Source organism: Mycteria americana, chromosome 3, assembly GCF_035582795.1.
Source record: "Mycteria americana isolate JAX WOST 10 ecotype Jacksonville Zoo and Gardens chromosome 3, USCA_MyAme_1.0, whole genome shotgun sequence".
NCBI classification, from domain to species: Eukaryota; Metazoa; Chordata; class Aves; order Ciconiiformes; family Ciconiidae; genus Mycteria; species Mycteria americana.
In genome coordinates, this window is record NC_134367.1 from 36,303,897 (window position 1) to 36,326,286 (window position 22,390).

Sequence of the window (22,390 nt, forward strand, 5' to 3'; positions counted from 1 at the left end):
GGTCTGTATCACTGGTTAGAGTCTAGAAAATGTCTTAAAGAGTACTTTGATTCTGTTTAAGTGTGGGATGTACTGTCCGCAACAATATTATGCATATTTTTCCCTTACATAATGTCCTGGATACAATGAATAAGGCCAGTACACACCAGATTTACCAGTAGGAGTAATGGCAGCATGGAATAAATATTTGGCATAATAAATACATTTCTGTTTCTCTCATTAACTATTACCATGGGACACTTAAAAACATGAGAAGCATACATAAGAATTATATAAATTTAAATAACGCTGTTTTGATGTAGAAAAAGGCAAAGGCAAGCTGTCATCTTGTTCTTTTAAAAATAGAGCATAATTTTCAACAACAAGGCTTTTTAATGCCTTTCTTTTGATCTTAGAACAATCAACACTCTGTACTTCATCCCATGTACATATGACCTGCAGACTGAGAACAGCTATCTAAGGCATTTGCTTATTTGTAACAAATCCTGACATCTGAAGATGTATTTTTATATATATGCATGAAGATATATAACCCCATTTAAATAATGTGTGTTTGAATTTAGCATCAGAATTTGATGTCAAATACTTCAGTCAAATGCCATTTCCTTTGACAGAGCTTTTATCACTACACACATATATATTTATACACAAATAGATATATGTAAACATATATATATAGTATGTGAAACTACTAGCTACTATTTATTTCCTATAGTTTTCTCATACCTTAAGCATCTGAGCTGAAATTTTCTACATGTGATCCCAGTTTCAGGCTCAGGTTATTTTTATTTGGTTTGAGACATTTTATTTCAGAAAAAAATTCTTGCCATCTTCTAGTAAAGTTTGATTGCAACTCTGCTAAAATTCAGGGGGTTTTTTTGTCTTCTCTTACGTAAGAGACCTGATACTTCTGAAGGTGGGTTGCTTTTACAGTGTAAAGCCACCATTTGTTATCAAATTATAACCTTCTGAATTATCTTATTTTGCACATATTTAAGAGGCAAGTGCTTAAAACTTTACCTGCGTGTTAGAGTTTCGCAGATAGAAGATTCTGTCTGTATAGACTAGCCTCCATGTTGGAATCTAGAAAACAGACAGTATTTTGGTGAAATTCATCCCTGATACTCAGTTAGGCTTGCTTTCATGTCATCATCTGTCTTCCTTTTATTTTATTTTTGCCAAGTGACACCAGTAATTTCTGTTATATGTGGTCAGAAGTGGAAGATACTTTTATCTTTATCCTGTTAGCAGCTTCTTAATATATTGATTTATTATTTATATATTTATTTTCCTAGAATCATAGGTAATAAAAATGAGTCATTCTTTAGTACATAAATATGTTCTAAAAATACTTGCTCAGACAAAGTACTACAGTGCATGTTCAGTCTAAAACTTCTCAGCACAGGAAATATTCTCATGCTACAACAGAATTTACCAAGAATTTTAACAGAAATACAATTAATTTTTTTTCTCTTTACAGCATACAGTAAATTCAACAGATTTGTTACTGTTTTTCTCTGGTATTTCAGGGGGTCCTTTAACAGCTCATGTGAGTCAGATGCTAGCTTGTGCTAAGTGTTTAAGGTGTTGAGCACAGCCTTATCTTGAAAAATTCGTAAGCTGGAGCACTATTCGTCGTTCAGTATATATGTAAACATAGTGAGGCACAATCAAACAAATAATGTTGAATGCTGTTACTTTGAATTCAGTAAATATCAAAAAAGGAAACATAGAATGTTACTTTTCAGCAGAAAATGAAAAGCTAAAAATGAGTAGAATTCAAAAAAGAGAGAAAAAGGAAATGAGGAATATTGAAGTTAAATTGGTTTACACCCTTCAACTGAGTGGACTATTGAGTTATGCTTGTAGCAAATAAACAGAGAGGGATGCAGATTGAGGTAAGAATATACTGTTTGAAAAGTAAACGCTAAAAGAGAGAATAAAGATTTGTTGTTTTAAGAAAGGTGTTTATTTATGGAACTAAATTTCTGTTTTAATTTACCTTCATAAATAAATTTTATTTTTAAGGGGTACTACACATTATTATCACATGATTACCAGAACCTGTGAAAAAGTTAGAAGCTTTAGAAACAAGCTTTAATGAATCAAATCTTTTTCATTTGCATTTATAAGTTATAAAAGTTACAGAAGTGGCAATAGCTACTCACTTGCAGTGGTTGACCAAACACTACATGAGTAGTGTGATAAATAGAATGACAAATCCATTATACTATATAGTTTAATTTTATTTCTTGCATTAAAAAGTTACAAACACAATCCCCCAGAGCAAGCATTTATTCTGACTGAAATATTTAAATAAAAATCTCATCATTCAATATTGATAAGAAAGTCGATATTAGTAGGCAACAAAGTATTTCAAGATTTCCCAAATGATCAGTCTGAACATGTGTCTTCTCTTGTAGGTTGATACTGCTGATTGCTGGAAAAAAATTATAAACTTCAACAGTACTAATCTGCCCCCTTGTGACAGACTAAGAAAAATTGTTGGATCAATAAAATCCCAGAGACTTTACACTAAAAAAATTGAGAGTTCAGTAAGTGAAACTGAAATCCAAGTTGGGCTGGAAATTAAATCCCTTAATTTACTTTGTAAATGACTTGTGGAAGGACAGTGTTCCACTTTACTCTGAAGCATGGACAAGTAGTCTATGAATTCTTATGCTTGCTTAAAACTTTGTAATTCTATTCATCAAATGCACAGGTCAGCACTAAAAAACATTGCCATAACAACATAATTTCATGAGGTGAAGAAGTTGTGAAGAAATTTTCATTCCAGAGATAGCAGAATAGAGAAGTCCTAACTAAAACTGATTAAAGGTGCTGCTTCCACAAGTAAAATGACATCTGCGTGAGGAAGGATAAGAAAGAATTTGCTCTAACTTCCCTGTTCCCAGGAGATAACACAACAGTTAAGGGAAAATGTCATATAGCTGTTTCCACAGTAAGTGATGAAGCTAAGGAAAAGGGAGAATAATACTGCAGATGTGATGATAGATGCAGACTGCATGAGGTGAAGTTGCCACATGAATTTTCTGGAGAGATTAATACTTCATTTTTGTAAGGGCCATCTCACTGGAGAATCTGTCTTACTACACCCCAATGACTGTACATTATATCCTTTGCCCAATATGGGACATCCTCTAATCTTAATCACTCTGATTGCAAGTTTAAAAATAGCTTTTGTTAGTTACTTGTTACTCACACTGGTGTAACACCAAATTTTGGCTTTTCCTATCTATCTAGAAGGCTGGACATTCTTTTCTTTAGAGTTGTCTACTCAATCAGATCACACAGAAGAAAGAAGCAGCTATATCTTCACTAATTCCAAGACATCATTAGATCTTTTCTATTTTACTTATATGCTATGATCTACTCTATTACACAGTCATAATCCTAATCAGATGACAAGCAGACTGCACAGCTGCAAAAAAGATGAAAGGTTTATAACCTTTCTGCAGCTCTGTCTACATGGTTACTTTAGACAGGCCCCAGATCACCCTGCCTATGTTCTGTGCTGATCAAGAGATGTGTGCGTGCAGCAAATGTCGCACCATGCCAGAGCTAACAAGGCTGTTATGCGGTACGGTTAATTAGCCAGGGCCAGGCACTGAGTGCGCGCACTCTCAGTTAGCTCAGAACACTTGCAGTGTGAGGTTGTATCAGCTTTCAGCACCGGCATAGAAGGACTGTGTCTACTCACAGCACGACATGTAGGCATATTCTGAACATAAATCAGGGTCAAAAGCATTAGAGAAGAGAACCTGCCCCAGAAAAATCAGTGAGGAAAGGAATAAAAATTTAAATTAATCTTGAGACACTTGGACAGGGCATAGAAATATAACATTACCCAGGACTCTCCTCTGTAAGACTAGGGATGTATGCGTGATTCTGGAACTCAGATAGCCAGCTTCTATTTTATGGTAAGTCTCAAAATACAATTCATCTAATCAAATAGGGACTCCTACACTATAGAAACCTACATCTGAGCTAGACATCTAGATATCTTTTATAGTTAATGGAAAGAAACAGGAGATTTGAGGGAGCAATTCATCTCATTCTAAAGTAGATACCTAAAAATATCTCAAATGAGTGCTACCTTAAAAGTGCCTATTTCTCTCCATTAACCATAAAAGAATGCCAGACCTCTAGCTCAGACGTAGACTACAGTTCTGTAGTTATCTAAAGACAAGAAAAGACGAATCCCACTGTCTGTGCCTATGTTCCTTTAAGTGAGGATAACTACATTTCTTAATTCGTTAGAAGAATTTTAAGGCATTAGAAGCTGTGAATAGTTCAAAGACCAACTTCTCATAGGCCAGATAGCTATAACAGAATTTTATTTTTATAATAGCATTTATAAAAGAATTCTTACCTCTCAGGGTAGGTATTTTGAGATCATATATATGTGAGATATTTTGTTCTTAATAATACCTGGCTTCATCCACATGTTTTACAAATATCAGTCAGCATTGTCTGTATTATGCAGCTGTTTCCTAAACCACAAACTAAGGCCAAGTACTAATTTTCTGATTTCATATTTAATTGCCCAAGTAAATTGCCCAATTCTCCAAAACATTCAGCAGCTGGTCCTGCTGATGGATGTAAAAGCTTGATTTGGATGTCCTTGTCCTCTCTTATGTATTCTCATTCTCAATATCTTTCCCCTCACAGCTTGAGCTCTCCTGTTTTCAGTACTTCAGATTCCTTGCTCCCATAACTGAAAGATTTGCTGTATTCAACAGCTTCTGTCTGAAACCTGAACAAATTACCTTTATCAACTTCTTTCAAGATCTTGTATTAGTGATCAATTTAAAATTGAACAAGAGTGAAACTGGGTTTTCCTCTCCCCAACTGACTGCTGGTTCTTAACTTTCTTTATGGTGCATTAAAGCAAAAGAGTAGTAATCTGAGTGTTAATTTATCTCATGCTGCCAGCTGAATGTACCTTGCAGCACTGATTTCTCATTGCTAATCTTTATTGTTTGGATCTATGAGAAAACAACTGATTTAAAACTTATGTTATTGCTGTAAACAGAATAGTAATTATTCCACCAGAAGCTCCAATTAAGAAGTAGGCATGCCTCAGACAATCACAGATGGTAGATCTCTAGCAAACTAACCCTAATCTCTACTGCAGAAAGGCATCCACAAAATTTTACCTCTGAAATGTAAGTTGCCAGTTTCTGAGTTCATCTAAGTTAGAAGTGGTGGCTATTTCTTAAACCAGAGAGATCTGTATCAGAATGCCATTACACTGTTCCAAAATGGTTCTATGGTATCTCACATGCTGACACTTCCCATGGCATTATGTCTTGCAAATGTCCTGCAGATGATACATGTGGAGTGTAAAAGCATCAAGAAAATCTTCATGACTCAAGAAAGGCAAATGTTGATGATAAAGCTAACTTTATCTCTTTGCACGTACCCTAGGTGGTAGGGTATTCTTACAGGTACGTGTAAATTATGGGTAATTCAACATACCCTCTGGTACACTTTTTGCTTATGGGTTACTACTGAAATATTGTATTTGTTATTTACAATGCTAGTATCATATATATATATATCTCAACTTAAGTGTTGCAAGACTAATGTATTTATTTATATTAACCTAAGTGCTATGACCAATATACTTACAAATATCATGCATGATGAATAATGGTGGAAAAGCGTAGATGTTTATGAAGTTCGTAACAAATAGCTCGAGCAAAATAACAATGGTTTGACCCATTGCCTAAGAAAAAAGAAAAGGCTTGTGAGTTTTCCAGTTGAAAATAATGCTTATGTTCACAAGATTTGTAAATTGCTTTCTTAGAGTAACAGTAATCAGTAACACAGTGTCTATATTTAACTGTAGCTGTAACCCCAGGTTGCATTACACAGACGCAACTACGTTTTCACACTCGGCCAAAGATGCTTCCTCCCCCTTTTTCTTGACCAGCGCAAATGAGAAGGCAGCCAGAGAAGAGAGCGATGCCAGAAGCCCTTTCTTTGAGGGATGGCTCCACTACCAGCATTTACCACATGAAGTGAGGCCGGACCTTACCGGTGCGGAGCCCTGCGCCTCCGGGCCGTGCCCGTGCAGGGCAAACAGCCCTCCAGCCCCTGGAGGGCATCGCCTGGGCTCTGCCGGCGGGGAGGCCGGTGGGCGCTGACGGGGGAGCGAAGCTGGAGGGTGCTGAGGCGAGTAGTGAAGCTGAGGGGGACGCGGCAAGGGCGGGTGGCGAGGGGGCCGCTGAGGCGGCGGTTGGCGAGGCGGCGGTTGGGGGGACCGTTAGGCGGGTCCGCGCAACGGCCAGGGAACCTGCGCTGCCAGCGTTGCCCAGGCGGCCGCAGGCTTTCTGGCGGGCTCTGGAAGAGGGAGCTGGCCAGGAGCTGCCTCAGGAAACCTCACCAGAAGGCTTCCCCGACAGGTGACTTCTGTTTCTGGACCAGGCGCATCTTTTTTGGTTCTTCCCACAAGTCAAAGCTTTTCCTTCCTCTCCGAAAACGTGGGCCTTTCCCTTGGCAACGCAGGGAAGATGTTTTGCTGTTCTGTTTCAAAATCCACTTTCTCCAGGCCATTACTACAAGCCCGTAAGTAACTGTGTGAGAAGTTTAAAAAAATAAGCAACCTAAAACCCCATAACAACACTTTTGCCTGTGGACCCTCAGGGCTAATGAGGTTCTTGTCTCAGGATACAGTTACTTCAAGCATATGGCGTTCCTCACACACCGGCTGGTGTTGATGGTCGGGTGCTGCTCTCCTAGTGAGTGAGAAGCTGCAGTTATTCTTGTCTTAGAAGAGGAAATAATATGCTGTTGTCTGTGAACTTTGTAATGTAGGTTAAAGGTATATTGACCCACTATAGAGAATGTTTTGAACTGTTTCAACTAAGAGGACAAATTGGTAAGGAGGTCAAATGTTCTTGTTGCTGCTGTGTTTACTTAAGAAAATTTGCAAGGCTCTACTTCCCTGGATCTAAGAGAATTTAAATAACTTAAGGGTTCCCTTGTTCATAGCATCAGAAACCGTTTCAGCCTGCGCTCTGACATATAAGCCTTGACTTAAAACAGCAGTCACACACTCGTACTCTTCAAACTCTCAAGCTTTTTTTCCCATTATGTTTCTATTTGTTGTTTATGTATTTTCATCTGAGCTATTTCCCCACTTTGCCTTCCTGAACTGTATGTAGATGAAAGCTTTTCATTCGGAGCATTCAAATCCCTAGGATCTCATGTATTTGCTTTTTGTTTGGGTGAAAAAAAATCTTAACTTTCTCTCACTACTATCTTAAATGAAAGTTTACAATTAAATGTGCTAGTTCCAACAAAGTTTAATCCAGCATAGCACAATATCATTACTGCCTTGTAACACCCCTGTGAGAAAGAGGATATTAGTTGAATAGTTCCTCATTATTATTTCTCTGGGGAACTGTTCAATATTTGACTGCTACCCACTTTTATTTGGACACATTGTCTCATTGTTGTCTATATATTATTATGGGAAAGCAGATACTTCAGGGATTTGCCAGTCATCTAATTGTTGAGTGTCAGATTTCTTCAGAGCTAACAGTGGTTGAATGCCAGCAGTATCCACCTGCTTAGCTTCTAACAACTGTCAGAACATTAATCAGGTATTCTCTGTAGGTCTTTTTTACAAAGAAACTGAATATGGAAAATGCATTCTGCAGCCCAACAGAGGAAATGGATGACATTTCTCTTTTGTGTCAGGAGTATTTCTTTCAATGTTATTCCTTATTTTTCTTCATCATATTATTCTTGTTTTAAAATCCTCTCCAAATTAACTGATTGCCATCTGGTTTGACAGAGTTTTGTATCAGTGTCATATGAAATACTTCCAATTCCAAACATACATTTCAAGGGTACAGATAAATTACCAGGGATCTCAACTTTGTCACCTTGATCTAGATCCAACAAAAACTTAGAGTTTGATTACTTTTGAGCTGCAGCGCCTAACCCAGCACCCAGAAGTAGAAATCAAACCTCATGAGTTGGGTGCTGAGGTACCTTATCCAATACGTGTAAAGATACATTCCTAGGTTCTCCGAGACAGTCCTGTATCAAAAATGTCACAGCTGAAGAATGTGAAGTGCTGAATGAATGTTAACTCATTCTGCTGGTTCAAATACAGACACAAAAATGAAGTTAAGTTATTCCAACAGTCTTTATATATAAATCAGGAATTATTGTCTGCATCATTTTAGTATTAGTTCAAACAAGGTATAATTTGTCTTTCTGCAGTCAATGTAAACCCAGAATAATCACAGTACTGTTCTATATCTAATCAAAAGAGATGGCCTGTGTTGTCCTATCTAATCCAGAACAAATTTGTATTGTCAGGTGAACGTGAAGTCATGACTCAGACATTAATATCGGTGTAGTCTGGGGAGACTCCTGCATCTAACCCATAAGACCCATTAAGTACTCAGAAATGTCTGAAAATCTCATTCCTTTTTCTTGGACAATACAGCTTGGATTTATCCTACTTTAAGCAATAAATTGGGCAAGGAAGGAATCTTGACTGATTTCTCCAGCCCTACTGTATAGCCAGTAGAGCAAGATAGGCAGAAGGCAAATCACATCTCAGGAGGACTGGATAATCCTCTGGAGATGCTCTTCTGCCTCCCCAGATTGTAGAGAAATTACAAGGTATATATAACTTTGGCCCCTTTATTTACATGCTTACAGTTAAATGGGATGATTTCAGGCCCTGAAGTCTGACTGAAGTCTGCCTCTTTTGAGTTTCCATATGCTTTTATGTAGCTGCCTACTCTGGAAAATAATCACTTAAAATTGAAGAGTCTCCTTGTATGATTTTTTAAGAAATACTAGCAGTTTTCCTCCCATAATTATTTAGCCTTTTTATTTTCTATATATACAGGGAAATAGATAATTGGGAAACTAAAAACATGTCAAAAATTCACTTGCAGGCAGGGTTTATGTTAATGATGTTGTAACATCATGTTGAAGCTTACATGAAAATTTCTTCTAGTTTTTATATACATACAGTAGCTCTACAAGCCACACTGATTTAATTTCCTTTGAAGACATAGATATAATTTTGTAAGTCCTTGTGTAGTTAACTTGCCTATTAAACTGATGTTCTATTTATGGAATAATACAGCACATTCTCTAGCAATATGTGGTCATGTAAAAAAAGACCCTATCACACAGACACAGGAGGAGATAGAGTAAGGTTGCTATGGGAACCTTAGCTCTAAATGGTTTGGCTTTTGTTGGCTTAAAATCTCAAACATTGTGTTGCATTAATTATGTTTTTGTTGAGGTTCTTTGCACTGAGTATGAAATTTGTTGGATTGCTGTTTCAGTCTTACATATATGTATGCAACATTTTTAAAAACAAAATGACATGTGTTAGCTAATACAAGAAGAGAAGAACATGTTTTATTACCAAACTGAATTATTGCACTGAAGACAATATACTCAAGAAACAGGGACAAGATTTTCTTTTTATTCATCTAGCTAAATTTCAGCTATCACTATCCTCAGTCATTGAATATAGATCATGGATCCTAACAAACTAATATAGCAGAAGCAACAGTAGGAGGGAGCCACAACAAAAGGCAGGAATGGGGTGGCAACTGCAGGAGAAAAGGGTTGGAGAAATCTTTGTTGCAAGCATGGGAGGGATTTTGGTACTGAGAGAGTAGGTGGAAAGAAGCTGAAAACAGAAACTGAATGAAAGGAAAGAGCCAGAGAGAAAGATTTTAGGGAAGACTGAGGGAAAGGAAGAACTTGAGCAATGACAGATGAGAAGTTGAAGAATTGCATTTAGTGCAGGAACCACAGGGAGAAGTGAGACAGAAGTGGATAAACAGACTCTGAAAACAAGGTTGAGTCTGTCTGGGGAGGAGCAGAAGATGGTAGCTGATGGGTCGCTATTAAATAAACTGATGAGGACAGTAATAGAACTCAAAATACCCCCAAATTATGAAAATATTGTTAATCAGATCCTACAAATTAGAAACTACAAAAACATTGTAACATAGTTTAATATAGACATCATATATATTGTTCTAAGGCCTCTTCAAATCTTCTGCTGTATGAAAGCAACAAATTTTCACGCAATAAGAAAGGAAACATTCTACAGCATTGAATTTCTTCCCAATACATTCCAAGTGTCATTTGATGATTTTCCTCTTGGAAAACTACTTATGGGTAATGAATAAGATTTAATTTTCCTTACTTTAAATTGTATTATCTATTCTTAAGAAGATTATATTTCATTTGCTGAATTTTCCATAGAATGATTACAATCTTTATTCATCCTTATGGGTGGTACAGAGTCTGGAATTTTTATGATGAAAACTGATACAGCACTTTAAAACTTTTCTATGCTGAAAAACAATACATTTAGCTTCTATGCTACAAGGCAGCAAACAGGACAGACATTAATAATAGGTCAGCTCCAGTTTAAATGTCCTCATATGGTTACTGTAATTTAAACAGTCTGCTAAAATTTCACATTGTTTTAGCAACCATAAATCCTCAGTCAAAGTACATGTATCTTCAAACTGACAGAAAACTGATTAGTTTTCATATCTTTATTTTGTTTAAAAACAAAGAAAACAGTGCTTGTGATCTAGGTACCTCTTATAGAAATGTACAGAATTTGATATATTAAAGTAAGCAAATTCAATCACGTTACAGGTTTTTCTCAAAAAGAAATAGAGATTAATGTCTTCATAATATTAAAAGGAACAGTATCTTTCTTCTGAGCACTAAATAATCTGAGTAATATGCTTACATATGTTCACAATATGCTTACAAACTGCTGTGGACCTCATACTCCCAGAAAAGACAAATAACTACCAAAGCGACTCTCAAGAATTTTTAGCAGAAAAAGGAATGAAACACCAAAACCAGTCTAATCCACTCCTGTAAAAATCTACAGGCTGATCAAATACCGGTTATGCTCATAGTAGTTAACATCTCCTTAGCTTCTGACAAAATCAGTAGCGATACTAGTGACGTTTTTATGTGACATGAGTGTGTTATTACAGGGGCTCTAACGATTTCTGACAGGACTCAGAGTGGTAGCAGCTATTCCCTGACCCCACTGTCTTCTCGCCTTTTGGCCTCCTACTTTTAACAGCTACATGGGACTACTTGAAAAAGGTGATGACCTGATGGTACCCATTAGGAATAATACACCAGTGACAACTAGATTCATCTCATTTTTATACTTGCAGCTAATGATAAGGATGACATACGCCTGGGATGAATCAAAGACAGATACACAATGACTGACACTGTCATTCATCAAAGAGCATAAAGACTTGGATAATCTTTAAAGTTAAAACAAATGCTTGTGATAGGCAACTTTATAAACTGGGACAGCTTGTTAACAAATACTGCGGAACTCACAAATCCCCTCCCACTGAGATGTCCTTATACAGTATAACTGTAAGCACACGAGATGACTCTCATTTCTCTAACCTCCCCTGTCTCAGGGCTCATATTGCTTACACCAATCAAAGTTCTCTACAGACTCCATCAGGGCCAAGGCACTACTCTGTGAACGTTTCTTATCTCTCCTTTCATAGGGATTATACAGGGGCTAGTTTGGTTATCCATACAATTCTGGAGAAAACTTCATCTTGCCTTGAGCCTTTCAAACACACCTTCCACCATTTGACAATTACTATATGTATAACTGAGTATTTCATGTGGACTGGTGCTGTTAGGATATACCTCCATTAAAGAATGTAAATGACATCTTCAAAAATAGCAGTAGACATCCACATCCTTCTAACAGTGGAAATGTCTCAGGATGACATCCTCGTCTTGTGAAAAAGAGGAAAAAGACTGAGAAGAGCAAAGAACTCTGGACTTCTACACAGATATGAAGGTCTTCTTACACTTCTCTGGGACTTGTATTCCAATCTTCTGAGAATCACTGGAAAGCTCTGATGTCACACTACAGTTTTGTCCATCTTCATTGGAACAGTTGGCATGCAGGATCAATAGGAAGAGAATGCAGGTGATACTTTAGCGAGACATTAGCCACTGTCCTGTATGACTTCCTAAAACTGAACCAGGAAACAGGCTGAAAAAATGCACTCTCAGTGTTTCACTGAGAGTGTGAGAGAGGCACTTGATTCTACACAGGTTTATCCTAGCTATAATTCTATTATTACAGAATTTTCACTGCCAGAATAGAATTATAGAAATTTCTAATTATTTTCACTGCCGGACCACAAGTGTTGCAAGCATCTAACAGGTGGTTAGGTTAAGGACAGGATTAGAGCTCAAAGTGGTCTGGATAAATTAAAAGAAATTATCTAAAACCAGCAAGATCATATGCAGTGAAGACAAGTAGAAAATCATACACTTTAGAAGGAGAAATCAAATGAGCTAATCCAAAATGAGATATAGCTGGCTAGGGAACAACAGTACAGAAAAAGACCTGGGATTTACATTGGATTACAAATTTACCATGATCTAACTGTGATTTTGTTGAAAAATATTTTAGGATATATTAAAGGGAATTGCAGTATGTGAGAAGCAGAAGACAGTCATTCTGGCTTTATTCAGCTTTGGAGAGACCTACATAAGTACTGCATCCTGTTTTGAATGCCCCACTTTAAAATATAGACAAGTTAGAGACTCCAGAGAGATTAAAAATAATAAATGAAGGAAGACTGAAGTAACTGTAAAAGAGAAAAGACTGAGAAACACAACAGCAATCTCCCAGTATAGAAAAGTTACTCAAAAGAGCATAGTGAACTTTAATTGAGGTAGAAGAAGAAACTCATTTGTAGAGAAGATTATTTAGGTTAATATGGAAAAAAACCCCCACCTTTCTAACACACTATCTGTGGAGACTGAAGATCAATCTTAAACTGAGATTTTTAAGGGCATATGCCAGTGACATTTTAAGTGACTTTGTAACTTAACCCTATGCAGAAGGACAAATGAAATGATCCCTCTACATCTGTCAAATCCTGTATTGTGTGGATTCTATTCTTTGCAGTATGGTTATTCCTACATATGATGTTACTGGTTCCACTTCACAGATGAGATTGAGCACACTACTGTACTTAACCACTAAAGTACGCAGCCAGAAGCACATCCATCATCGTAGTCCAGATCTCTAATCTCCTTTGTACATGGAGAAGGAGGTTTCAGAAGTTCTTCTGATTAGAAGGGGAATTTGTAAGAAACAAACTCAGTGTCTTAGCTGGCAGCATGAGCACTAGGGGAGTAAGTCATGCACACTGACATAGGTAGGACATAGTGATCTTTTGCCTCTGCTTTCATTATGATTATCATACAACCACTTGTACACAACCTTGACCTTTTTCTTTGCTTTAGTACGTATTTCTGCTTGTATGTGTATGGGTTAGCATTTGCTGGTTTATGTGCCCTTGGTGTAGTTTATTTTTATAAATATGATTTGGATATATACAGAAGTTTCCTACATAAAACGTGTAATTACTTTTGCTAAAAGATTGCCTTAATTGCTCTGAAATCTAAGTATTCTTAAAGCTTTAGACAGATATCTAATGAAACAGACAGGCAGGGGAAAGGTGATCCTTCTCTAAGACGTGTGACCCTGCTGAAACAATTTCAATTAGATATTTTCTGCTTATTATATGCATTTGTTTAAATTAGATATCACTACTAACATAAAGATCTTGAGGCTAATGATTATTGACAAAGTTATGTCCAAGGATTTCAGCTACAAAACAGTGTTTCCTTTTCTGATGGGTGTGAGACCATCATAAAGAAAGACCATCTGCAAGCTCTGTTTTGTTACCTGGCAATTAAGAACACGTATTTCTTTCCATGTGTCATTGTGAGAGTGACTTCAGTATCTCAAAGTAATAGTATTTCAATATCTATTAAATGTGTTTAAAAATACTTTAGCAGTTGAGTTAGGCATATTTCCCATTGATTTGAAAGGCAAGAGATTAGAGACAGGGTCTGACCCTGTGCATATATGTATAGTCTGTTTTGTATGCTGGATGCTTTTGGATGCCTGACATGCCTTAAGTAACAGTCTGAGTCTTGCTGTACTTTTATTTTATTTTTATTGTCGTAAAAATTTCTATTACTTTATTTTCCTGATTACATAGTCTTTGATTTTAATATTTTGTGCTGTAGATGCATTCATTATATTCTTTTTATTAGATGAAAGTCTATTGTGATTATGCCATACTATTTATGTTGACAAATGCAACATTTTATATTTTTCCTCCTTTAAATCAGTTAGAACTTCTGCTCTTATTAGTAAAATGATGAAAGAGTTACACTGAAAGACAAACAAGAAATTTACACTGTTGCCTAATCATAAAGCTTGGATTGCAATCAATAAATGTATTTCATCAGTCTGTATGCAAAAACATATTTCCATTAGAGTATCACCATAAAAATATTACAGAAAAGGAAAAATTTATTTCAGATTAACAACAGAGTTGCTTCAGGAAACTTACAGCAAATATGATAAAGTGTGTCAAAATATATTGAAATATCTTTTATACAGACATTTTGATATACGCTGGGAAGTACATTCTAAGTATCTCAGATCTGATGTATTCTCTTGAGCCTTTATGTGCTCCCCTTTTAACACTTACGAAACTACTATCAACAGTTTTGCTTTTCTTTAAAGATCAATCTTTGCCTCAACATCTGTCATAAAATAATTACCCAATGTACATTATTAAGGAATAATTAAAAATACAGAGGATTATCCTGATTTTTTCAGATGGAATATTTTATATTTGATTTATAATTGGTCATTTCTTCTTTAGTATGATTCCATGCATACATTTTAAATAATTCTCTTTTATAAAGTTTTACTTTTTCTCACGATCATAATTATAATTCTTCTATTTAGGAGAGGTCACTAATGTAATGGTTCTGGGCTGTGCACCAAATTCTGCTATTTTTTTCTTCTACAAAAAATGGCCTTCCAGGTGTAGCCCAGACCCTGCAAATAGAAATGTTTATTTACAAAAGTATTATGTAATGCTGTTGTGGTCAACGATGCTGACACACCTCTCAGTCACTCTTTTATCTCTATAAATCTCACTTTGATGCTTAATAAGTCATAATTTTTTTAGCCCAACACAGCTGTTTGATCTCACTGTCCAACAAGAGAACTTGCAGATTTAAAGCAAAACTATTTCTCTTTGAATGGTTATAATGCAGTAATGACTAAGACAGTGCAGTAGATATTTAAGCACAGCAGTGAATAATGGGATTTTTATTTTCAAAATGTTTATGACAGTAGCAGGAAATCTAATAGGTATTTGTTTATTATGGTTATTCTCCAACAACACAATATTGCGTTTTGAGGTAGGCTGATCAGATTTAAAAAACAGGTCTCCTTCGAGGAAGGAATTAAGAAAACAATTTAGACAAAGTGCTGATGACCTTAAGTGGTTTGTAATTATTTACTACCTACTCGACAAGCTATCTTTGATACTAAAATTTAACAAAAAACTTCTCCACATCCTGATGTATCATTATAAATCCTAGCACATAGACAAATGGTACTCTTCCACTTGGAAATGTTCCTGAAGAGCTAACTACAGTATGTGAGCTATCCTGGAATAATATCAGGTAAAAAACCCCTAAAATTAAAACACTAGCTTTAAAAACAAGACATAGCAAGCACAAGAAATAAATCTAATTTTGCTTTAAAAATGCAGAGAGAAAAAACAGGCATCAGGTCATGAGGACAGCAACGAAACCTTTTTTTTAACAAAGGACACAGATTGTGCATCATTAATACATTCAAGGAACTGTTCTAAGAACAACAGTGAAACCAGTGAAAAATAATTCAGCCCATAACCATTATTTTCTGAAAGGTGGGACTGTTAAAAAGCATTGATTTATAGTCTGTAGAACAGGTTCATGGGTTGTAAATAACAAAAACTTATTCAGGGTGGCTACAAATTCCCTTAAACTCCTACATGCAATTTCTGTAGCAGTAAAGAAAATTAACTAATGTACACTACCACAACTACAGAAGCTGCAAAACTGCAATCCCAATTCCATTTCATTCCTTAAGTAAGGAAATAGTGTTTCTGTGGAGTAGCCACCCCCATTTTATTAGCTAACTTTACAAAACATAGAGGAAACAAGAAGTAACTGGAAAGAATCAGAAATACAAAGGAAAAAGACATATTTTTCCATCATCTCAGTACTGAATCATCTAAGCCACATTCCCTAAAAACAATTTTTTCATTGTGGGAAGAGAAGGAAAAATTAGATTTCTAAGGTGAAACAAAAATTCTTCATCATTGCCTAATGAAGTAATCAGCTTTTCAAACTACGCAGTGCTGTGCCAGCAGAGCTGTGCACATGCAAGTGTTTACAAATTCAGGATCTTAGATTGTGTCCTGTGATTGTCAACTACCCATAGTGGGACTAGTCAACTTCTAGTGGCTGCTGAAGGCCAGGAAGTAATGATCTGATGCAATTCATCCCTGGGCTCTTACTCTGTGAACACAATTAACATTTTGGCTAAGAAGAGAAAGAAAACTCAGTAAATTCTATATGATTTCCCTCAGCAGGAAGGGAAATGCTAATTTTGTCTTTCTCATTGATCACTTGGTTACTTCTTATACATAGAGAAAATCCTCTGCTTCTAAGCAAAGTTAAGAGGATGCTGAAAAGATTTTGTAAGACTTGAGTGCCATCAGTATTGCATTCCCTCACAAATACTTCTCAGATGAAAAAAAAAACCACTTCAAGGCTGAGAATAGACTACTAATAAAAGCTTAATGAAAAACAAATGAACAAGAGATTTGACTACATACTAATCTCTTGCATCCTTCAAAAGCTTTAAAATAAAGGAAGAAAGAACACTGCACTGAGATGTAATTTTGGGGCAGCTCTTCTCTGTAAAAAAGTAGATGTTAAATTAGCAATCAAATAGTCTAAAATCAGCCATGCATCTAGATGAATATTGAAAACTTCCCTTGTTATTTCTACTTTAACAGGTATTTTAATCTACTGTGCCTCAGTTCGCTAAAAATAAGGCTATTAAGCTGCATTTGATGCCTTGACTTGATCAACAAAAGCACAGTACTGTGTATCAAACATTTATTCAAATAACTCATAATCATAACTCATAATCCTTATTTTTTAAAAAATTGTGAAGAATTAGGTAGACCTGAACCAGTCTGGCATCAACTGTCAACAGGAACTTGTTTTTGTGGATTAATGCTGTAATCTCCACTGTAAACCCTCTGCCTAGACAATGCTCTTCTGAGAGACAATAGGATATTTTTTGAAAATTAGATTCTAAATTTCCTTTTTTCGGGTTTTATTTGTTTGTTTTTTAACATTAGGTTTCTATTAAACAAACATGGTGTTCTGGTTTCTGTATAATTAGCTTGCACCGATTTTTCCTAATTGTTTCCTGTTAATTTTATTACTAACGAAACAACAGTATTTTGTGATCCCTCTTTCAGAGAAAGTATTTTTTCTAACAAGATTTTGAAGATCGAGATATGTAGGTTTGCCAGCACTGTTCCAGCTTTTGGAATTCTTTCTAATTGCTCGTTAGCTCTGGTGGTGTGACATAGCATTTGGGGAGCAGTCTGACGTCTCTTGTGTCTTCTTCCAGGCCAGCTCTGCGCTCTTCTTTGCTTCTTTTTACCTCTTGCTGGGGTAAAAACTGAGCACTCTCACTTATAGTATTTTTAAACACATTGGCTTATGAATATGGTTGGTGTCAGTACAGAAAATTCAGGAATGAAACTAACAAATTTAGAAGACTTAATGGAAAAAGAATTTTCCTCTCTCTTAAATCTGTTTTTAATTTTCATATGCACTAGGTACTTGAATTTACCTAATTTAGGACTTTAGTCTACAAACTCTTAAGTTCAAGCATTTTTGGAAGCTCACTTTTCAGGGATTAGTAATTTTAGAAACTAGGTACTTTAAATTAGACATAAAAATTCCCCAATTCTGCAGTAAAAGTGGGGTCAGTAGAATTCCAGATAAAGGAACCTGTCCAAGAAAGGAGTATCTAGTTTTCCCTAACTCTAGAATGTCAGAATTTACCTTCCAGTTTTTAAAGGATGTATGGTTTTGGTACTTAGGTACTTGGGCTTCACAAGACAGCTTTTTAAAATGTAAAACCTCCATGCTAAAAATGGACTTTTTCATTTTACAAGTCAAATATACCTGAAGCCATGACTTGCAATTTCTGTACAGTTGGCTTGACAATGCTGTACATTTTGCAGAATCCAAGTTTTGGATTTAAGTATGCCACGACAGGGCCACAGAGGATTTTATGACTGATAAAAATTCGTAAGACCTTTGCGGCCTTCTGCCCGGGCGTGAGTGAGGTGAGAGACCAGCGGGCCGCAGTCCTGCGCAGTGTACTCCCGCACTCTTGAAAGTTCATTCATTTTACGCAGTCCGATCCACCTCCTCACCTCCCAAAAGCTGCTGCCTCCGAGCCGATCAAGGCGGGAGCGGGAGAGCCCGAGGCATTACCGGGCGCAGCCCTACTGCGGCCATTTTATCGTCTAGGGGCCGGGGAAGCCGGCGGGGCGGGCGAGCCGGGGGTCTCGGAAGGGAAGCGCTGGTGAGGCCCCGCCGCGCCGTTCATGGAGGAGAGGGGCGGCAGCGCGGCGCGCACCGTTTCCTCGTCCTCCCCGTGTGCTCGGAGGCGCCTCCGGCGGAGTCCCGGCCAGGCCCGTCTCCCCCGCCGAGCGCCATCGGCGGCTGCTGGGCCAGGCCCGGCTGGCAACCGCTCGGGGGGCTGCTGGTGGCGGACACGGTGAGGGAGGAGCGGGCGCGCTGCCGCCGCTTCCTCCTGCACGGGGGCCGGAAGGCAGCGCGGCCCGGGCCGCCGTGCGCGCGGACTGGGGAGCGGGAGAGGGCCGGGCCTCGGCGGCGCCGCCGCCGCTGCGGGTCACCCAGCCTTCCGCAGTGGGGGTGGGCGGCGGAGCGCGCAGGCCGGGGGAAGGGCCAGGCCCCGCCGCCTCTCTGGGCGATGGAGTGAGGGAGCGAGGCTCGGCAGCAGGAAGATGGCCGGTGGCGGCGGCGGCGGCTGCAGAGACAGCTTGTTTCTGGAAGGTGCGTGCATGGCTGAGAGGAGGGGAATGTGGCCCATGGGCTGCGTTTCCCTTCTGGCAACCAGTAAGGGGCACGGTACAGACTGGGGAATGGGGGAGGCGGGCGTGTGTGTGCATCGGGGGGGGGGGGGGGAGGAATGGGTCCCTTTTGGGGGACGACGACAATGAGAGGTGGCTTCGTGGTGGGGGAAGGGTGGGTGCCGTAAGGGGTGGTTTGATTTGGTGAAAAGAGACCTGCTTTTGAGGGAGGGGTTAGTGAGGGCGATTTGATATCTTTTTCTTTCTTTCTTTTAATTTTCTGAGGCTTTGGAAGTACAGTGTTTTCTTTGTAGGGGCAGAGCGCTGCGAGCAGCCTGGTCTCGGTGTAGCAGGGCCGTTTTCGCAGCGGGAGGAATCTTCTCTCGGAGGGGCGGTGGGCTGGTGGGCGGCCGGGCAAGGTTAGCGCCAGGTGTGGAGGGGAAGCGAGCATTGCTGTGCCGCCTCCCCGCTGCATTTCCCTGCTTTTAGTCTGCTCCCAGGCCCCGGCCTAGCCCGTACCCTTTCCCCCCACCGTAAAATGAGTCTTGTCTCCTTCTAAAATGCTACTTTAAAGGTTTGGGACTGAGGTTAATTTTGGGAGGGGGATCATTCTTACATTTGTGATACGAAGATGATGATGAATGTCAGCTGCAACTGAGAGAAACCTTTAGCGTTTATAAACCCTTGAGTAATTTTTTTGATGTACGGGTTTGGTGGGGTTTTTTTGTCACTGTAAAGCTTTTAATTATAATGCAAAAAGTCTCCTGAAATTTGAATGTCTTTAACTGTCGAGCCTTTACAGTTTCACCGATTTAAAAGAAAAATCTGCTATTGTAGTCTTGCAAAATTGCTATAAACACATATCCTGATGACATAGGCCAATAGCCTGCTAAGTTCTGCTAAATTACCATGATATCGAAGAAAAATATATGTAATGAAATAAATTACTCTTCATAAGTAGAGTTTTTCAAGTCAGGGTTAAGTTTAGCATTGGAGATTTTGTAGTACCTATATTATACAGAACATACCTCTTGCAGATTTTGTCTTGCTGCCGGATGTTGGATTTTGTTTTTTATTATTAGAGGTTCTGGAATAAAAGTACTGTGTGAACAAAATACTGCTTGTTGTTTTGAATAATTGAATAATTAATCTGAAATTCTGATGTTCAGAAACTCTTTCTGGTTACTAACAGCTGTCATGTTACTTCCCTTCTACCTTTAAAGTGTTTGGGGGTGAAATGCAGACACTCCATTTTTTCCTGAACTCTCTCCGTGGAATATAGTGAGGTTTGTGCAGACAACTAAAAGTGTCAGGGTGATGACTAGTCACTGTCTTCTGTGTGCACCTTGGCTGCTTGCTGGTTGGACAGGTGGCTAAGAAAAGACAGGTTTCATGTGCAACGCCCGCACATTTTTTACTTCTGAGATCTCTTTCCAACAGCAGGACCAACACGACTCTGGATAGCATCTCTGTTCAAAGCTTCAGTATTCCACGATTGGTGAACCGAGTTATCAGCTGGTTTTGTGTTTCCCCTTTATTTGGGGACATGTTAATTTTAGGACCGATGATATGATAGAAACCCTAAGGGTGTGTGTGTGCACACGTGTGAAGAAAACCTAATGTGGATGGTGGTGACAAAAAATTTCTGAGGGTGGCCCAAGTCCAAATGGGGTGATAGTACTATAGCAGATCTAGTAAGAGCTGGTAAACTTTGTACTGATATGAAGCAAAGGAAAAAGAAGGCTTTCAGACATTATTTGAGAAGTTCTTATTAGTGATGGTGACTTTATAGGAAAAAGTAAAGGCATAGAATATATATCTCTATGTGGGTTTTTTGGCAATCTCTAATCTGGAAACATGTAGCAGTACATTAGATCAACCTAATGATGTTAGAACCACCGTTATCCAAAGGCTAGACAAGCAAGAGAGTGCCAGACTTGTCAAACAAGTATAATGTGGACAAAAATGGGGATAAAAATGTATAGAGTAGGAAATATGGCAACTTCTATTGCAAGATGATGATTAATACATGAACCTAGAGTTACATCTATAACTAGTCTGAGCGTGTATATTTCAAGGGACTCTGTTGAAGTCTATGTAAGCAACAACCAAAAATTGTTTACTTGATGGTTTTGGTAGTGTTATATTAAAGGCTGGTAGAGAGGAGGGGGAGGACTGCTCTGTCCATCCCTGCCATTAATGTGCAAAATGAATTATGTGCCAAATGGATGTTAGATCTATCACTAATTGAACTCAGCCTAGTGGAAACTATGCTGTTTAAGTATGTACCTATATGTGTGTGTGTGTGTATATAGATATGTACACAGAAACTTCTGGTGCCATCATGCTTATGTTGACTATCAGTCAGACTTAAGGTAAAGATACAGTTAAATGAAGTTAATTGCTTTTAAGTATGATAGTTGTTCAGAATTTTGCGTTTGATTCCACATGTCCAGTAAGATACTGCTTTTCTCTCATTTAATGTACCAGATGTTACTATGAAGAAATATAGCTGTCATTCTGCTGTTAAGGTGCTTCCTTTTAATATTTTTATTATTTTATTCTCTAATAAAAACAAAATGGTCTTTCTGGAAGGGGTTCCTTGAGTGATTTATCTGTTGCCTTTCTGGTAATGCTGTTCTTGAACACAGTGATTCATACTAGTACATGGTTTTTGTCCAGTTTTGCATATCTAATTTGTCATCATTTTTTATGCTGCGCTGTATAGACTATTTTATGGAAAATGTGAAAAAGATCCCTAGAACTATAATGTTTGACTTTTTTAAAGCTTCATTTGTTACCACTCTGGAGCAGCACTAACAGTTGATAGACATTACATACATTGATATTTATGACCTGTGTGTTTACTTTTCTTGAAATGTCAGGACTGTTAGAATTCAGAAGTGTGGAAAGTACCTTATTTTTATTATTTAAGCTAGTTTGCAAGTGGAATTAGTAAAACTTTTCCCTCATTTTCTGAATTTACTTTCCTACAGTAAGGTTTCAAAGTTACGGGCAGAATATGCAGAAATTCATGGTAACAAAGTAGTCCTGTTGCATGGGAATTCTTTCCGGATTTGGAGGACTAGAAATATAGTGATTAGAGATTTCCATCTGCAGGAATTCCTGTGTTTTTCAATTGATAGTCACACCTAAAATATAAAGCAATGATAGGCAAATCTATTTGTATTTAGAATAGGAGGATGTTCAACATGTAGGAATAGAGTACTGTTGATCGTTACCCCTGGAGAAAAATTGTGGGAACTCTTGTTATATTCTGCCTC

At 37.9% G+C, this 22,390-nt stretch overlaps 1 protein-coding gene across 4 annotated transcripts in view; it reads left to right on the forward strand.

The window, feature by feature from the left end:
- Positions 1–18,803: 18,803 nt before the first annotated feature.
- SENP6 (SUMO specific peptidase 6) overlaps positions 18,804–22,390 on the forward strand; it is an 85,556-nt gene continuing 81,969 nt past the window's right edge. For all 4 annotated transcript variants that reach the window (XM_075498223.1, XM_075498224.1, XM_075498225.1 and 1 more), the window contains exon 1: positions 18,804–19,089. In XM_075498223.1, coding sequence (XP_075354338.1) covers positions 19,041–19,089 — 49 coding nt within the window. In that variant the 5' untranslated portion in view covers positions 18,804–19,040. The remainder of the gene's footprint in view (positions 19,090–22,390) is intronic.